At 34.9% G+C, this 18,579-nt stretch overlaps 2 protein-coding genes across 2 annotated transcripts; one reads left to right on the forward strand and one right to left on the reverse strand.

Annotated features, from left to right (window-relative positions):
• Positions 1-629: 629 nt before the first annotated feature.
• On the forward strand, positions 630-13,288 carry LOC104897664 (histone-lysine N-methyltransferase, H3 lysine-9 specific SUVH4). Its single transcript, XM_010684602.4, has 15 exons — positions 630-1,416; positions 1,509-1,553; positions 1,636-1,698; positions 3,723-3,777; positions 3,868-3,977; positions 4,648-4,824; positions 5,927-6,025; positions 6,490-6,588; positions 8,276-8,325; positions 8,432-8,520; positions 11,151-11,310; positions 11,391-11,496; positions 11,581-11,763; positions 12,307-12,543; positions 12,811-13,288. Exons 1-15 carry the CDS (start codon positions 1,012-1,014, stop codon positions 12,922-12,924), a joined length of 1,992 nt encoding a protein of 663 aa, XP_010682904.2. The 5' UTR covers positions 630-1,011; the 3' UTR covers positions 12,925-13,288.
• Positions 13,289-14,516: 1,228 nt separating this feature from the next.
• On the reverse strand, positions 14,517-17,131 carry LOC104897718 (probable methyltransferase TCM_000168). Its single transcript, XM_048646383.2, has 3 exons — positions 16,551-17,131; positions 15,442-15,560; positions 14,517-15,108 (listed from the first exon to the last, which is right to left on the reverse strand). Exons 1-3 carry the CDS (start codon positions 16,987-16,989, stop codon positions 14,758-14,760), a joined length of 909 nt encoding a protein of 302 aa, XP_048502340.1. The 5' UTR covers positions 16,990-17,131; the 3' UTR covers positions 14,517-14,757.
• Positions 17,132-18,579: the final 1,448 nt, after the last annotated feature.

An 18,579-nucleotide genomic window follows, 5' to 3' on the forward strand; every position in this document is an offset into this window, starting at 1 on the left:
TAATATAAGTCCCATTTCCTTTTAAAGTGTCCCAAAATATAAGTCTTGTTTCTATTTTCAATCAATAACTATACCCAAAATACCCTCATGAAAATAATTTAACTCTCAAAAAGTCCTCATAATTTCAGCTTCCAATGCACCATTATTAATGATAAAGTAGAATCTCATAACCCATTAAACTCATCTACACATTAAGCTATGCAATATTAATGTTAAGTTTTTATTTTTTTGTTAAAAAGAAAAAAACAATGTAAGTGTTTCCCAATAAAAATGAATCTTTTTATTTAAATAAAACAAGATTCTAGTTTACCTTAATTTCCGTGTAAAAACAAAATCAGAACTTATATTATGGGACGAAGGGAGTACTCATTTATTGAATTTAAAACAAAACGAAGGAAATAATAAATGGTTAAAAAACTAGTCATGAGTTTCCCAACAAGGAAACGAGTGGTTAGAAACTAGAAACGCAAAACGCTACATGTCGAAAGAAAACTCTCTCTCTAACAGGAAAGATTAGGTCCCAACATATTCTTATTATGAAGTAGTAGTAGACTAGTAGTACTCCACTTGTCCACTGAATTTAAATTAATTAATCCTCCCACACTCTTATTACAGTTTACACTTCACACTTCTCCCTAATGTAAAATACAGACAAAAAAAAAAAAAAGAGGAGAGGGAAAATAATCAAATACTCCTACTTATTACTACTGCTCCTACATTTTCGAGCACCTGTTTGGCTGTTTTCTCTCTCTCCCCCACATCACTGCAATACCATTAGAAAACAGGAGAGAGAAAGTAAGAAAAAGAGGGAACTTTGCCAAATTTTCGCCCACTTCTTCAAAATTCCGCGCCCTGTCTTCTCCTCTTCTCCATTTTCACTTTTCCCCATAACTTCTTCATATATACCAGTACTCTGTCTTTCTCTCTCCTCAATACCACAAAGACACAAAACCCTAGCAAATCTTCAGTAGTTTCTGATCATCGGAGCACATTTTGTTGATTCTTTCGAAGATGTCAGAAATTATGGAGGTTGAAGTTGGAGAAGTGAAAATGGGGGAAACGAGAAGGACGAGTGAGAGAACTAGAGGAAAGAGGATTTCGTACAATGAGAAGATAATGGCGAGTTATGATGAAGTTAGTCCGGTGAAAATGAGGAAAACTCATCGGAGTAATGGAGGTGGTAGTAGGAAGTCGTCCAAGGGTCCGGAAGTTGTTGAGAAGGTGGAAGAGAGTAGAGAGATGGAGATAGTTAGAGGATTGTTTGGTGCTAGTGAAGGTGGTGATGGATTGTTGAATTTAGGGCTGAAATTGGAGGAAGTTCAGTCGGATTCTAGGGTTTCCGTCGAGAAAAGCGATCATTTGAAGGTCAAGGAAACGCTAAGAATCTTCAACAATCATTACCTGCATTTTATACAGGTATGTTTTTTGTTGATTTTTTCTGGTATTTTTTGTCATTTTGATTTTGAGGTTGTTTCTCTGTTTTAATTTGTTTGTTGTTGTTGTTGTAGGAAGAGGAAAGAAGATGTAAACAAGTGGAAGATGAGAAGAAGAAGGTGAGTTTTAATTTTCTTCAAGTTTTTTTGTTTTTGTGTTTTTTTGTTGTATTTTTATTTTTTATTTTTGTCTGTTTTTCAGAAAGGTGATGCAGATAAGAAGAGAGTACCTCATAAACGTCCGGATTTGAAGGCAATTACAAAGGTAAATTGCTATTAATTTTTGTGTGATATGTGCAAAGTTAGAGCTGTTTTTTCATGAAAATATTTTCTGCTGGAAATCGCAAATGAATTTGGTGGTTCAATTTTGCACATACCACATGATATTTTGAGTAGATATTTGTACATTGTTTTGTTGTTTGGTTATATTTTTGGAGAATTTGGTGGTTCCGTGAATTTGGATTCGCAGTCTCTTGGAGCTTGGTAATTGGGTTTCATATTCTGATCTCCAGCACATTTTATCCACTTAATTCTATTTCCATTTTCTATGTGCTGAATTTCAGCATCGAGTATTCCACTTTCAATCCTTGATTTTGTCAAAATTTTCCCCATGGATTTCTGTAAGCTGTAAATGTTTAATCAGTTACTTTTATCCTTTATTGATTAACATACAATTTCACATAGATTTTTTCCCCTTCAAATCTTATCAGCTGTGCATGACCTTTCGAATCCACTTTTCTGACTCTTTGAGGTCAGCTTTGTAAGACTGTTTGAGTCCACTTTGTGGCTCTGTCACGCTCTTTTTGTTCGACCCATAGATGGTCTATCTTGTGACCCATGTGGTTATTTTCTTTGTTTTCCACCCTTAGAGGTGTGTTTTGTGCCCTTAGAGACTTGTTTGTTTCAACCCATAGTGGTTTGTTTTTCCCCATAGAGGCCTTTATTGTGATCCATAATGATTTTGTTGTGACCCATTAGAGGTCTTATTTGATGATCCATTGTGATCTTGTTTTGACCCAATAGATGTCATTTTAACACCCTGAGAGTTGGTTCTTTCAAGACCCAAGTGGTCGATTTCACTCTCATTTCTCATTCTTTCTCTTCTCTTGTCTTCCTATTTCATCCTGGAGTTGTGGGCTTGTAGCATATGGTTATTATCCAGGTTGTTTTGACTGTTGGATTTTGGAGGATAGGCACTTGGATTTTGAAGTGGTGCTTGATGTTTGTTTGTGGTACTTTTGCACAAGCAGGTGTATTGGTGGTTGTGGTGAATGTTTTGAGTTTTTTTTAGTTGTGGTCTTGTCAGTGCCAAAATGGTTAGTTTGCTTGCACACAATGCAAATTCTGGTGTATTTAGTACTTATGTTCTAGTAAACCTGCTCACCATTGGTTGGATCCCTTGATGTTGGTGGTTGTTCTACATCTTCAAGCTTGGACAGTCTTTTTCAATCCTTCCAAGCTTGAGGGGAGGAGTTGGATATTGATGGTTCCGAGTTTCTAATGGTGGATTGGTGATTAGTTTCTTATGATTTCTTGGTGAACGGTTGGTTGGTGTTTGGTTCAACATTGCTTTACAAGTATGCATGTAAAGTAATGGATTGATTTAATAAGTAATGGTGAAAGGTTGACTACCAAGGAATCTTCTCTGGTTAAGATAGTAATGTTGTTCAAAGCAGTTTGGTATTTTTGGGTTGGCTGCCAATTTGTAGTTGCTGTGAATGGGCACAAGCATATATTATCTCCATTAGACACATTCCTCCTCTACTTGTTCTTGCTATCAAGTGCAGCAGGTTCCCGATTCATGACGATATTTTGATGTTAGCCTTCTTCTTCCTATGCATACAGAGTCTGGAGCACTTATATAATTGTTCCTTACCAAATTCAAACTTGAAATACTTGTTTGTTTCCAGTTTGAGGGGGGATGTTGGAGATTACAAGTATTCACTCCAAGCTCTTGATTAAGTTTGTTACCCTGTTTCCTTAATACAAGGAAAGTTTGCTTTCTTGATGTAATTACTACTTTACTATAAATACCTTGCTTGTACTTTTCTTCATTTACCTTGTATCAAATAATAAAAATGTAGCTCTACTATTCACTATCGTCTCCTTCCTCTCTCTCTATCTGTCTACTATTCTAAAGCTTCATCAATGGCTTCTTCATCTAGTTTTCATTTTCGTCCTCCTTAAACATGAAATTTCACACATTTTATTCAACATAGCAATTTTTTTTTTTCTGTGGATGCGAAGTTTAAGTCAATTTTTTGATTTTGTGTATCTGGATTGTGGTAGATGATGGAGACTCGTAAAGTTCTATTTCCTAGCAAGCAGTTTGGGGCCATTCCTGGTAGGTCTAAACATTAAATTTAAACTCGTAAGAGATTTGTATGCAATAGTCTCACTGATAGGTTTCATAATCATGTCTTTACTGACGCAGGTGTTGATGTTGGCCACCAATTCTTTTCACGGGCTGAAATGGTTGCAGTAGGTTTCCACAGTCACTGGCTGAATGGGATTGATTATATGGGCCAGAACTATTCCAAAGGGGTAATGCATTCTGCCATCTCAACAACTCTGTTTCCTTTAACATATGTTTTTATCTGTGGGAAGCTATTAGAAGAGACTATTCCTGTATTCCCAATGTGCTTTAATATTGATACTTGCTGAGATGGTGATTTTCATCCTAGCATCTTAAGATCCTATATTATTTGGTCTTTACATGGACTTAAAAGCAAGAATTTTTGACATCAGAATTTCTATCTCTATTATATAAGGCAACACATGGGGGACACTAAAAAATAGAAAAAGGAATAAAAGAAAAAAAAAAATAGGGAGATAACTAACTGTTTCATTTGAATGAAAAAAGGGGGGAAAGTAAGATATTTAAAGTAAACATCAGTTTTTTGAGAAAACAAAATGTAAAGACGTTTTTCTACCCAATTAATTTTATTTTCTACTTCACACGCTATCGCACGCATTGCGTGCATGTAAGACTAGTACCGACTATACCTTAGGGTGTGTTAATATTATTAGTACTTATTAAGATGGTGCTTTTCACGTGGCATATTGAGAGACTGTGATGCACCAATGCTTAATCATTGAATAGTCCTTAGATGCACATATTGGATATCTGTATCTTCTCTTGAGATTAGTGTTTCTCGTTGTCTTTATACTTTTTTTCTTCTTCTTTCTAAACATTCTTTTTGTGATTGTACAGGAATTCAGCAAATATACATTTCCTTTGGCTGTTGCAATTGTCCTGTCAGGACAATATGAGGATGATCTAGATAACTCAGATGATGTTATCTACACAGGTCAAGGTGGAAACAACCTATTGGGTGACAAAAAGCAGGTGCAAGATCAAAAATTGGAAAGGGGAAACTTGGCACTAAAGGTTTGCTGAGGATAAAACTTGAGATTGTTTTTGCATACATACTTTTATTAGCTTCATCATTGAAAGAATGGTTAATGCTGCATGTCTGATTTGAAGAAGTTAGAGAGTTACGCTGGCTGTGAAATTGCAAAAAGTACTCGGTGATAAGAAAATAGAATAGCATGTGATAGTCTCGTCATAATTTTTGAGCTAATCTTTGCTTTGTAGTCGAGTAGTGTATAATGCAGAGTAGTTTCCTCATTATAACATATACTTTTGGGAAAGAGCGGTGTATGTTCTGTCTATCACATGTACATGTTGCACATCCTGTTGTAGTGTCTGTTTAATTTCTGGAGAACTGCAGATCCTGAAGTTTCCTGATCCTTGCCGAAAAGGTATTGTGAAGAAAATAACTACCCTGCTGGAGATAGAAAAGAGATGGCTTTTGCTATTGAAATGTGGCAAGAAGTACATCTGATAGATGATAAAATAAATGGAATCTAACTCTAGCCATGCCTAGCTTACCTTTTCTGTGCTCTGAATAACTGCATTTAGCTGCTCATATGCAACAAAGCAACCTTCTATGATATGTGCTGTTTGCGAAGGCTGCCTTTTCTTACAGTTCATCGAAACATCAATTTTGAGCAGAACCTTTCATTTTACTAGTTTTCCAGAAATTAATCACTTATTTTTCAAATCTTCTTCTAAAAGTTGTGTTTTCTTTCTTTGTGCATCTTGTCACTGAATACACCAGGACATCTTAGGGGTGGTCTCTCAACCTTAAAAAGATTAAGTTTTAGGAAATATAAGTTCGAATAAGTTCCAACTACTTCAGTTCAAGAAGTTATAAGAAAAAGATTCCAATAAATTCAGAAAAGTTCAGTTTAGCAAAATCTAGGTGAAGAGAATGCATTTGCATATCTCTAACATTTGTAGGTGAGGCGCTTGTGTTGAGGGATGGGTTGCTATATAGCCAAAGTTTTCACCTTAATAATTGTGGTAAATTTTGAACACGGCCTTAAGCTACTAGTTGAGTGATAATAATACAGGCAAATTTTACATGTTTGTAAGTTTTGTAGATGGGATGATTTTCGTGATCTTGTCTATACTTGTTTAATTGCAGAATAGCATGGAGGAGGATCTGCCTGTGCGAGTCATTCGTGGTCATTCTTCTAAAAACAGTTATGTTGGCAAAGTCTACACTTATGATGGATTGTACAAGGTAACATCCCGTGTAAAAGACTCTGTATTTCACTGTTTCTGGTCCCTTTTGCCTTATTTATGTATATTGGGATAATATTAGCGTTCTCCCATCTTACATTCGATGATTTGGGACGTGAATAAGGTTTGGCACTTGAGTATTTGACACTTATCATGCCAATATTTTCCAACGGTAAATTCAGCAGTTATACTGGAGTTAATGTTATATAGTGTATTACTGGAGCTGTAATATTTATAGTCATGTTAATATTTGTAACACCTTGTATCATGCTTTGTGCAAGAAAGCTTCTTTTTGGGTGTGGCATATAGTACATGATCATACAACGCTTGTTAGTTGTTAGTCCTATGATCCAAATTGTATTTCTTGCTTTGTTATGTTGGTAAAGTTTCCTGTAATCTCCAATGCTTCTTCTTTTCTGTGGGCTACATTGTGATTAAAATTTTAGATAATAATGTAATTTGCAGGTTGTGAATTACTGGGCGGAGAAAGGTGTCTCTGGTTTCACTGTGTACAAGTTCCGTTTGAAGCGGATGGAAGGCCAGCCTGAGTTGACTACGACCCAGGTTTCTGCAATTTCTCAAATTTAAATAATTGGTACTCTGACCTGATGATTTTTCTGTTCTTCTCTTTCTCCCTTTCCCTCTCTTGCCTTCCTTTGCTCTCCTCTCTTGTTTATCTCTTTGATAGACTGAATCATGAAACTCTTCTCTGGCCACGTCCTGTTTGGCTTCTTGCTTTTAGTCACTGTTTTACTCTAGTTTTGTCTGACAGATGCTGTGTGGAAGCCACCAATTTTCATAATCTGCTTCTCCTTATATTGTACCGGATGAAACTTCAAATTAATTTATTACCGTTCTGGCTATATTTATGCACGAGTAGATGCTATATTATGTCCTAACATGGCACGAATCTAATTGACAGTTTAACTCATAATTTTTTCTTTTTAAGTACTTTTTTTTGAATATTTTCTCAGCTACGAGTTATCTTAATTCCTTGATGCTTTATGCCAACAGTTTTTTTTTTTTGTAAATTTAACTGCTATGGCCTGGCTCACCTTTGAGCAAAATTTATTATCTCAAAAAGAGCCATAAAGATGTTGTGGTGTCGAGCACTTACTAGAAATTGCAAGAAGTCTGTGATGAGGTTACCTGTTATTTTGTGAATTCAGGCGTCTTTCCAGTTTGTATAGTATATATAGGTGAAACTGTAGCAGCCACAGATTGAAGATTGTCTTCCTCTCTCCTCTACCAAAGTTTGAAAATTATTTCTCTTCGCTTAGCATGACCCTCCTGGAACAGAAAGTATACTTTGTCCAAATTTTCCTTTGGTAAGCCTTTTACCTGTCAAAAGAGTGGCCTATTTCCTATTCGGTTGGAGGAATCAAAGAATATTTGGACATCGTAGACATGAATGTTTGCCCTTACAAACTATGTTTGCTTGATCTTCAGGTATATTTTGTGGGAAAACCACTTAACTCGACTGCTTGACTGAAACTGTCTTCAGTCTTTTCTTATCTCTCAGTATCTCTTAGTTACTAATAGAAGAAGTTATAAATGTCTAGATTCTTAATTGTGTTTGGCTCTTCACATAAAAACATTTGAAACACTATTCTCAATATCTGTATAGAAATTGCTAAATTGTCCTGGTGTTATATAAATTGCATGCTTGATTAGCCGTGCAGTATCTATCTTGAACTTACATTTTCAATGTGTGAGTGTAAACATTCCCTGCAAAAAGAGTTGGTTAGAGTGAGAAATCCATTAGGCTGTTTCTGATGCCTCTCGTCTTTCTTACAGTTATTAGCCTTCTTTTAATGAGTTAAAACATTAAAAACTGGAGTGCAATCTGAATGGAACACCTAAGCCTTTATTAATCCATGTTAGTAAGACCATGATGGAAATAACTTTGTAGGAGGAATTGGTTGGCATGCAGTAAAGATAGTAGTATAAGCACGTAATCTGATTAATAATTCATGAGTTAAGCTTCTTTTTCTCAATGCGTCTGCTCTGTTCTTTGAGCGGTCCATTTCTCTGCTGTTCACAATTTGGAGAGTTGTTAGTTTCAGTGGACCTATTAATAAAGAAACTTTGGTAGGGCTCTTTGATCCCTACATGTCATTCCTAAGTTCCGAATCTGAAAGGATTATATATCTCTATTTTATGATATATGAAATGGTTTTTTTTTTTTTTTTTTTCTTCTGATAATGCTTTTCTTTCCTGTTTCGTTATGTTGCTTTATCTAATGGGGCAGGTTCAATTTATTCGAGGACGTATTCCTGATGCTATCTCTGGAGTCCGAGGGTACATTAATCTCTTAGTTTATACTAAATTATTTATTTTCTTAAGGTAAATTTTTATTGATTAAATTTTAAGATGCATTTATTTCTGTTTTGCTTGTCGATTATAGGTTGGTATATGAGGACATTTCTGAGGGTCAAGAAAATATTCCTATTCCTGCGACGAACTTGGTTGATGATCCACCCGTACCGCCTACTGGTGAGTTTGACTATATGGTTATGTTTGTTTGGTCCGCCTGTCTTCCCTTTTTTTAGGTATCTTCTGCAATGATTGGCTGGACTTCTTTTAGTGGGGAAGTCTATTCAATATATATATCTGACAGCTGAATCGAAACTTGGTCAGGTTTGTAAATAAGGATTTTAGACCTGCCTTTTGGTATGCTAGATAGAAAATTTGAGAAATGACAAGCTCCAGCTGGATATCTGGAGGAGTGTTAATAAGCCTGGTTGTAGTTTGGTAAAAATTAAGGAGAGGTTTGGTTGGGGTCATAGTTCAAAAATGCGGTTTCAGTCACGATCTCGATAATCATCACTGTGATGCGGAAACAAGGATGATGCGGTTGTTGTACCACCAAATATCGGCTCAAACCATGAGATATCCCTTCAACCCGCCTAAAACATGGTCTTTTAACGCCTTTACAATGTAGGTAATATCGGTTCAGTACGTCTGAAAACCTTTACTACTCGAGTGATACGATACAATGTGGCCTTGTTTTGACACCATTGGAGTTATCTAAGAGAAAGGAAGAAAGTTGAAGACCTGAATTACAAGGGGTTATCCCCATCTAGGAGAATCAAATAATGTTGGGAAGACTTTGAAAAACCCAAAAAAGTTAATTGTTACTTTTACCACAACCTAATACCATGGTGATTGGAGACCATGATCGAACACAAGCCAGTGCAAACACAATGGCCATTGCCGACAATCAGTGTTGACAAGAACAGCAAGGTCGTCACCTTACCTAGTATTGGCCACATACATCTCATGGGTTACTTGCAGCTAAAATTTGATTGATCTTATGAATCATGGTAGCTCACCATCTACTTTTATTAAAGCCGCAGAAACTAAGGGGTAAAATGATCTCCAGAAAAAGTAAGGTAGTAGTAATACTAGAAAACAGTGAAACTCATCCTCACTCTTGTATTTAAATGAATGTCTGTTTGCTTTTCCTTTTTCTCTTTGTTAAATTACAATGTTGATCTAAGGCGTCAGAATGCTTTCATCACTAATTTGTTATTTGTCTGGAAATTGTTCATTACCAGTTTATCAGCAGATTATTTTGAGTTGCGTTCTCGCTAGTGGAGTCCATTTATTGTAATTGGTTGTTTAATCATCTGCCTTGGTGGTTCAAGGGATCTATGTGCATTAATAGTATATAAGAAAGCATAGTTCGCCGCTACAATACCGAAACAAGTCAAAGTACCAAGTAGAAAGAAAAGCAAACAAAGGTTTCAAGATAGCCTAATTGCAAATAAAGTTTTCAAGAAAAGCGAACAAAGTCTCCAAAACTAATTAACATAGGTACAAGAGTATAGTGGAACATAAAAGCCTAATTGCTACTAAACTCACTACCTCGTGAAAAAAAATGTTCTACGTTGAAAAAAGTTTAGTTTTATTGCAAGAAGTCAAAGAGAAGAGAGCAAGAGACTAGAAGAGGAAGAACACAAGTGTGAGAGTAAGAGGATGAAAAAAAGAAGAAACAAAACATGGGAGAGTAAAAAGAAAGAAGATGAAAAAGAAAGAGAGGAGACGAAGAGAAGACAAAGAGAAGATGAAGAGGAGTAGAGAAGACGAAGAGGAGAAGAATAAGAGAAAAGGCATAAATTGAGGAGAGAAACATACCTGAGATGCTTCACCGACGACCACCACCTAGAATTGGCCGGCAAACATAAATTTTGCTTCCTCCAAGGTTTTCAGCTTAGATTTTCTCCTTTTTTCACGCATCTAACCCATGGTTCAAAAATGTGGTTTCGATTACGATCGCGGTAACGATCACGGTGATGTGGGAATGGGGATGATTCGGTTTTTGTACCGCCAAATATCGGCTTAAACCATGAAATATTCCTCGAACCCGCCTAAAATACGGTTTTTTTAGACCTTTACGATGCGGGTAATACTGGTTTGGTTGATCTGAAAACCTTTACGACACGGTCGATACGGCCTTGTTTTGGCACCATGAGTCTAACCTGAAAGCGACTCGGGAGCGCCTCACTGGAAAGTGCCCTTAAGGTGTGCACCCCCTTGCGCTCCCCATTGGTCGCCTTGCCTTGGAATTCCAAGGTGATTTTCCTTGTGTGGGGGTGCGCCTTTTTGTGTCAACAGATTGCCTAAGGTAAGAGGAGTTGTGATTATGCTTTCTTGAAGGATTAGAGCTCCGAAAAAGCACATATGAGTTTAACTAACTGATCTGAACTAGAGTATCTCAAAGGAATAACTTCAACTGAATGGAAAAGGGATCTATCCACACCATTAGCTACCCTACTTGAGATTTTGCATTACAGCGTAAGCTAGGTAGTGTCATGGCCTAAAGCAAGAGTACTAATGGCTCAATGAAGAATATATACTACATTGTGCTGACTTCCAAGAAGTAGTATGTATAAAGGCATTATATCAAGCTATTTTTAATGATTTGATGTTATTCCTTCAATGTTGCTTTCCTTCAATGTTGCTTTCTTTTTGTGTGATGGTCCTTTTTCTTTTGTGATATGGTACAGTTGTTTAACATGCAGTTCCATTGTATGCTACAGATTTTGCCTTTCTCATATGTATTAGGACACAATTCGTGTATACTCACTTTCCTTTGTTTGATTGAAATGGAAAAATATAAGGTTTCAAGTACTGCAAATCTATCCAACTTGCGGACAATGTGAAGATTCCTGCTGCTACCCGTGGATGTGACTGTGTTGGGGGTTGCACTGATCCTAAAATCTGTGCTTGTGCCCGTCTTAATGGCTCAGATTTCCCTTATGTTCATAGGGATGGTGGCAGGTAGGAACTTTTTAAGTTATTGTTTGAATAAGCTTGGCTATACCTAGGAGCAATTCCCTAATATCATGCTTGGTTTTCAGGCTTGTCGAAGCGAAAGCTGTGGTGTTCGAGTGTGGCCCAAAGTGTGCGTGTGGATCATCTTGCATCAACCGCACCTCCCAGAAAGGTTTAAGATACCGTTTCGAGGTCTGTTTTTTGGCTGATAAAGAGTGGTGTGTTTGTTAATTAAATTTTTGCTCTTATAATTATTCTGGGTTTGGTGCTATATAGGTTTTTCGCACTCCAAAGAAGGGTTGGGGTGTTAGATCATGGGACTATATACCAGCTGGTGCTCCAATATGTGAATACACAGGGATGTTGAGGAGATCTGATGAGGCTGACAGTGTATTGGAAAACAACTTCATTTTCGATATAGATTGCTTGCAAACAATGAAGGGGCTTGATGGAAGACAGGTATTATTGCAAATTCAATTATGAATGGGATGATTTATTCGTATTTCAGTCTTTGGAGAAGTTAGTCCTATCTTTTTTCCAAATTTATCTTCGCATTCTCGCTTCACCTTCAATGCATTCATTATTGAAGTCTTATCTTGGCAAATGATTAAGTCATCTGTTCTTTTGTTAGCTTGGGATCTATGTATCTGGCTGCTATCAAATTGATTAACTGAGTATACTACCTCTGCCTTGAATAATTTTAATCCTTATCTGGACTGGATATACTGATATACATCATAAAAATATACTTAGTGTCCCACACCGGTTCCATCAATTCTAGTAGTAACAGTCTTAAGACACTCTATCCTGTCAACATCTGTCTGCGTCCATTTTTAACTGTATGTCAATTAAATAGATATGCTGAACTCCAGAAATGCTTCTTTTTGTAGGGATTCGTATGCTGTCTCTATTTGTTAGTGTACTTGTCCAGAATCGTGTGTTAATTATATTCGCTTTTCAAATTGAAAATGTTTTTAATGTTTGAATTGTTTTTCCCAATAGATGAGATTGCAAGATGTATCTATTCCTTCTGATAGCTTGTTGGAAAAGCCTGAGGAGAAGGTTGTCGATAGTAATGTAGAGTTTTGCATTGATGCTGGGGTCACGGGAAATCTGGCCAGATTTATCAATCATAGCTGTGAACCCAATCTATTTGTACAGTGTGTTCTAAGTTCACACCATGACATCAAACTGGCAAGGGTGATGCTTTTTGCTGCTGACAACATACCACCTTTACAGGTAACTTGCTACTACTTCTTCTCCGTCCTTTTATTCTGTGTGTGCTGATTATCTCTCACTTAAACTAGTCAAAGCTCAAGAGATTCAAAAGTCTATGGGGTTCTTAAGGGTGATATTTTTCTTTCATTTGGGGTTACTAAATTTTGCTTACTATAAATCTGTTTTATACCAATATTAAATTCCTTAGCAGAATTTGGTTTTTAATTTATACTGCTTGCATTGTAATTTTTAGTACACTTACATTTGTTAACTGTTGTTACTTGTTAGGAACTTACATATGACTACGGCTATGGCCTTGATAGTGTCATTGGCCTTGATGGCAAGGTAAAGCAGATGACATGCTATTGTGGCGCGGAGGGTTGCCGGAAGCGTCTGTTCTAAGTTGCTTCACTGCCTCTAATTTTTGTTAGCCTCTTTTACTGCTGGATAATGTTTGTTAATGTGATAGAATGTTGTATAGAATGCTAACCAGTTAGGGGTATCCTTTTTTTTGCATATCTGGGAAAACATTGAGGCATCAAATCCCGCCTCTAGCTTATAGGATATGAAATTATAGCCCGAAGATCTGGAGCTTGAATATAGATTATATAGGAGGCAATTTTTTGTAAGATACAAGTTATATTAATACTGATATCTTCAAATGTAATGTAGTGAAGGTCATATGCTGATTTCACTTTAGTGTAGTGATTCCTATTATGTGATCTTATAAAAGAAATGAGAATACCTGTTCTGCATTCTTCATGAATTGGTTATCTAGTAAAATATGTCAATAGATGCATGTAATCCAATCGGTAATTGTTGCCGAAGATGTAGAATGATTACAAAATGAATAGAGTACTAGTAGAGGATGATACTATCTGGATGCTGCATATAATCTGTATCAATTTGCCACTGTGTAATTTACTTCCTTTGTTTCGTTTTAAATGCAACAAAGGAATATTATTTGTGAGATATAAAATATTGCTTTGTTGCATTTAAAACGAAACGGAGGAAGTATAAGAAGTTAGATAAAGTTAATTATTTAATTGTTGAGGTTAATTCTATATATTAGGGTTTACTTATGATTGTTGGGGTTATTAATAGTTGTAGGGGTTACTTTTGCCATAGTTAGGATTACTTGTCTTAGGGGTTACTTGTAATTTTTTGGAGTTATTTTCAATTATTAGGGGTTATATGATATGAAGGGATTATTTATGTTTTTGAAATAGTTAGATTTTGCCACATGATTGTTCATCATGCGACCAGTTGCAAGAAAAGACTTGCTAAATTTTAGAATCAGGATTAAGGATGGATTATTTTTATGATGAAAGTTGTAAAAATAAAGGGGAACTGACAATTAGAGTAAAAAATTTATATCAACTTGGTCTACACTAAATTAAGCGTGGACATAATGCTTGTACATGTGATTTATGAAAAAATGTTATTATGTTAAAAACGATACACATTAAAGAGGAGTAACTATATATTATAGAGGGTAAGTGCAAAATTCTTTTTACTATGTTAAAGGGTGAATTTCATTATAATAAACTAATGTAAGAAAGAGTTTTTTGAAATAAAAATGTTACTATGTTAGATAAATTGTAGATTAGTGTAACTTTAAATTACAAAAGGTGGAGTGACAAATCAAGGATGTCTTGGCCTAGTGGTTAAAATTGAGGTGCTGTGAACATCAGGTCACAGGTCCAAATTCCCCCTCCTTTTCTTTGTATTTTGTTTTGCCTTTGTGGCTCATGGATAAAAAAAAACAAAAGGTGGAGTAACACGATCATTTTGGGGTGACATTCCTCTGTTTGTCTTCATCAATTCCTTATATACATTCACTATCATGAAGATAAACAATGAAAAATTTCCTAGAGTTGTAATTGCTCGCTTCCTCTTATTTACTATCTATGTTCGCTTTTTCGCTTTCTCATGGTTTTCTATGTGAAGAACTTTTAAAGAACTTCAATCATAATATTTTCTTTTTATATTAGTGAAATAAACATAGTCATCTTTATATATAAAAACTTTGATCCACAAAAAGAAAAAATAGTTGCTTAAAAGAGAGTAAGAGACATTGTAATTAAAGTATATACACACGTAAAACCTTATTCCTGATAAATAATTAAAATCATATAAGTAATCATAAAATAACAAAAAAATAGATCAAAGAACATAAACCACCGTGATTCTGGAAAAAGATCTTGATTCACATGAGCCATACAACGATTGACCTTATTTCTTCGCCATGGAAATCACAAAGTTCATCATATCTAACTTCCCTACTTCTAAACATTGCATAACCATCGCTTCAAACTGATCGAACAATTCATCTATTATGAGTGCACCAAATTGGCTTGCCAATATAGGACCCGTTATAGCTCGAAAGCTATAAGAAGCATGCTTAGCTCTTTCATTGAGTGTGAGGATCAAGTCCGTATCCTTTAAACCCCAATCTATGGTGAAAGTTTCAATGTTCTTGATAGTAAAAGAATCTTGCATTTCAATTAATCTTTGAACTTCTTCAATGCTAGGTGTGTAAAAGGGCACATTGAACCCATCCAACTCCTTTTCCTTGATCCTCCCCTACATTTTAGATACACAAATATTGGTTTAGTAAGTTTTTCTATTATGCACTGTCATATTTTTTTGGGGGGCATACTCGCTAGGCATATACTACAACAAAAATATTTGACCATATTTCTATGTAATCTATAAATTAAAATTTAAAACAACATCGTGTTCAATCTTGTTGAATTTATTTCAAAGTGTATTTAATATCACGTTTTCATATACATAATTTTTTTTGATGGGAAGTTAGTTTCTAAAAATGCGCGCAATTGGAGATTATACAAAAAGAAATACAATTATGTAGTAATAAAAAAAAAAAATCAAAAGACCTTAGTGAGTTGTTATTACCTTAAGGACCAAATTATGAAGTGCTAGCCCTAGTAGCTCATAATCCTGTTTGTAATCTGGTTTATCACTTTGTGTACTGCCTCTAAAGTTTAAAACCATCTGACCACCACGTACAATTTCTTTTGATCGTGAACTCAAAAACAATGTAAAATCATTTGCAAATTGTTTAGAATATGCTTCATGCACTTTTGGAGAGCTTTTTTTGGTCATGCTTATTGCCCCTTTGTTGAGTGCTACTCCATCTTTCGTCACTAGGCCCTCAGGCACCTGTCATAATACGTTAGTAGCTCATGCCCACTATGTTCGAAAATAATTGTTACTCCCTCTGTTTTTTTTTTTATTGTTCTTATTTAGAATCTTGACACTATTGAGAAAATTTTTTCAATTTTTTTTCAATTTATAAGAAAAAATATAGTCATGAATTAGTACATTATTAATATTCAATCATTATATTTTTTACTAACATAGGAAAGTGAGAAAGATAAAAAAAAACAGAAAGAGTACATCGTTCTAAATTCATATTATAAATTTTCAATATAAATCATTATTAGTTTAAGTGCTTGTAAAACACGGGAAGTAGAAGTTCATCGAAACTTGGATAATAATAAAAATTAATTTTTCGTTTAACTTTCATACATCCTATATGATTTGTGCGATTATAAATAAGCTTCAAATTATTTGAGCAAATAGTTCAACTTATGATATTTTTCATGTAGTCATGATAATTCGTAGAGTTTGTCTTATAATAGACCGCCTACTTTTAAATTAAAACTAGTTATTAGACCTGGGCTATACCTCGGGTAAGAAAAAAATTCATTTATTAATATAATATGTTATTATAATAACACTAAATACAATTTAGCATAGTGGTTAGAACTTTAGTATATGTACTTGAGATCTTGTCATCAAATCCTATATTATGCAATTTCTTAATTTTTTTATTGTACATGAATTACATGAACTAAAACTCCCTAGGGAGAAGCGAGCGCCATGTGGCAAAATTTCTTGTTTTCGCACGCCTTTTAATATATTTGTATAGATTAGACAATCTTTCAGTGACTAGTTTAATTCATTTAGTGACTAGGTCTATTTTTATATTAAAGTTAGACCGTCTCTTTTAATAAGTTTTGTAATTCGTATTGTTTTCAAGTCGATTTTCCTAGTATTTTTAAGAATTTCAAGTTGCGGAACACTGACCTGGGAGAGGAAATGAACACTAGACGAAGCATGAACAAGATGAAGAAAATCATTAGGAAACAACCTTCCATGAAAAGATTCTGGTGTAGCAGACACAAAACACTGTCCAAAATTTGCATCCTTGAGCTTCCTGTGAAATTCTGGTAATGACCTAAATAAGGTGTTGAAATCATTTCCAATAAGATCATTTAAGAAAACCTTAAATTCTGGTAAACCAACATTTTTGCTTTGGTACAAATTACTGCTGACATTTATTATCTCCCAGATTGCCTCAAAAGCATTAGGCCCTGAAGAACAACCTAAATCTGCTATGGTCAACAAATTTGGTAAACTTGTCATTGTGTTGCACATTTCTTTCACACTTTCCTCTAGTATTCTGCTGCCTTTTTCAATAATTCTTCTCTGTAAAAAAAATTGTATGTGAAACTTGGGAGTTAAATATTAGAAGACCATGCACACAAATTTAATTTGTCAAGTATATAAAATTCTCATTTATGCCATTCTCTACCTCAATAAACTCATATAGATTTTAGCATATACGATAACTCTAATTTTCTTCTCAATTTGTAAGGAGAAGGACCCACAAATTTGATGGTAGACACGAGTCTACCATCTAAATGGTGCACACTATTTTATACGGTGTTGTTTCGCATTATAATACCATGAACAAAATAACATCCTTAATGAATAAACTAAGCAACATGAAGATGAAAGTAGAACAAAAGAACAACACACGATTCACGAGACTCAATGAATATCTGAATCGGCAATGAAGAATAAGAAAAAAAAGATTATCATAAGAGGAAATATCTGATGAACAACCACTCACTCTAATGAACCGACAAAGAAAACACAAAGAACAAAGAAATATTTGCAATAAACAAACTAAGAAACATAAAGATAAAGGTTAACAAAGGAGAATCGTCGAGATCGATGTTCATTGAAGAATAGTTGATGTATATTAGTTTCACATGTTCATTGGAGAACAACTTATGTACATTAGTTTCACGCGTTTTATGTTTTTTGGGCTGCGTTTTGGTCCGTATCTACTATTCTAATGGTAAATACTAGTCCACCATTTACCAATTGAGAAAAACCCTATCAGAAAAATCATACTCTTAAAAATGTTGTTACTAGTGGAGGATTCTCACCCTGTAACTGAGAGATCACTAAGTTAGAATTCCACCATCATATCAGATTACTTATGGTGGGATTCTCTCTATTCATCTTTTTACTCCCATGGGTCATGTACTTGAGTTGCGAAGTTAGAACTAGGTTTAACATGTGCAAGGTTCATGTGTAGTACTAGGATAGGCTTACAACCCTTTACCTAACCATATTTAATCAAACAAAACAAAACAAAACAAAACAAAACTGGAAAGTAATGAGATTATTAACCTTTAACATATATCGATCTTTTTATAATATTTATTTTTGCTTATTATTTTAGATATTTCATTCTAAAATTCGAGGACTTAAATCAAAAAATTATAAAGTAACTCTTTATAGTATAAAAATTATACAAGTAATAAATAGTCACGGTGATATGTGAATAGTGCATATTACAATGACAGTTTTGTAATTTATTGGAAAAAGAGAGAGAAAGTTACTAACAAAACATCCCAATTTTTTTTGGAAAATCCCTAAAATACCCATAATGTTCCCAAAATTACACAAAATACCGCTATGATATGTTAATATTCACATATCACCAGGGCCGGCTATTAGGCTGTGCAAACAGCCCAATAGCACAGGGCCCCCAATTTCTTAGGGCCCCCAATTTCTTTGGGCCCCAAATCTGGAAGATAAAGAATATAATACATTTATGGCGCTATTATAAATCAACTACTTCCTCCGTTTTTTATTAGATGTTACACTTTTCTAAACACGGACTCCTAGGTAATTTTTGGAGAGGAGAGAGATAGAGAGAATGAAAAACAA

This window comes from Beta vulgaris, chromosome 6 (genome assembly GCF_026745355.1).
Source record: "Beta vulgaris subsp. vulgaris cultivar EL10 chromosome 6, EL10.2, whole genome shotgun sequence".
In the NCBI taxonomy this organism is placed as follows: Eukaryota; Viridiplantae; Streptophyta; class Magnoliopsida; order Caryophyllales; family Amaranthaceae; genus Beta; species Beta vulgaris.

Coding starts and splice junctions, on each gene's coding strand:
- LOC104897718 (XM_048646383.2), bottom strand. CDS start 16,989: ATGTGCAACACAATGACAAGTTTACCAAATTTGTTGACCATAGCAGAT. Junction 15,561..16,550: donor AAAACTTATTAAAAGAGACG/GTCTAACTTTAA, acceptor CACGATCAAAAG/AAATTGTACGTGGTGGTCAG. Junction 15,109..15,441: donor TTCATAATTTGGTCCTTAAG/GTAATAACAACT, acceptor TCTAAAATGTAG/GGGAGGATCAAGGAAAAGGA.
- LOC104897664 (XM_010684602.4), top strand. CDS start 1,012: ATGTCAGAAATTATGGAGGTTGAAGTTGGAGAAGTGAAAATGGGGGAA. Junction 1,554..1,635: donor TGGAAGATGAGAAGAAGAAG/GTGAGTTTTAAT, acceptor TCTGTTTTTCAG/AAAGGTGATGCAGATAAGAA. Junction 12,544..12,810: donor ACAACATACCACCTTTACAG/GTAACTTGCTAC, acceptor GTTACTTGTTAG/GAACTTACATATGACTACGG.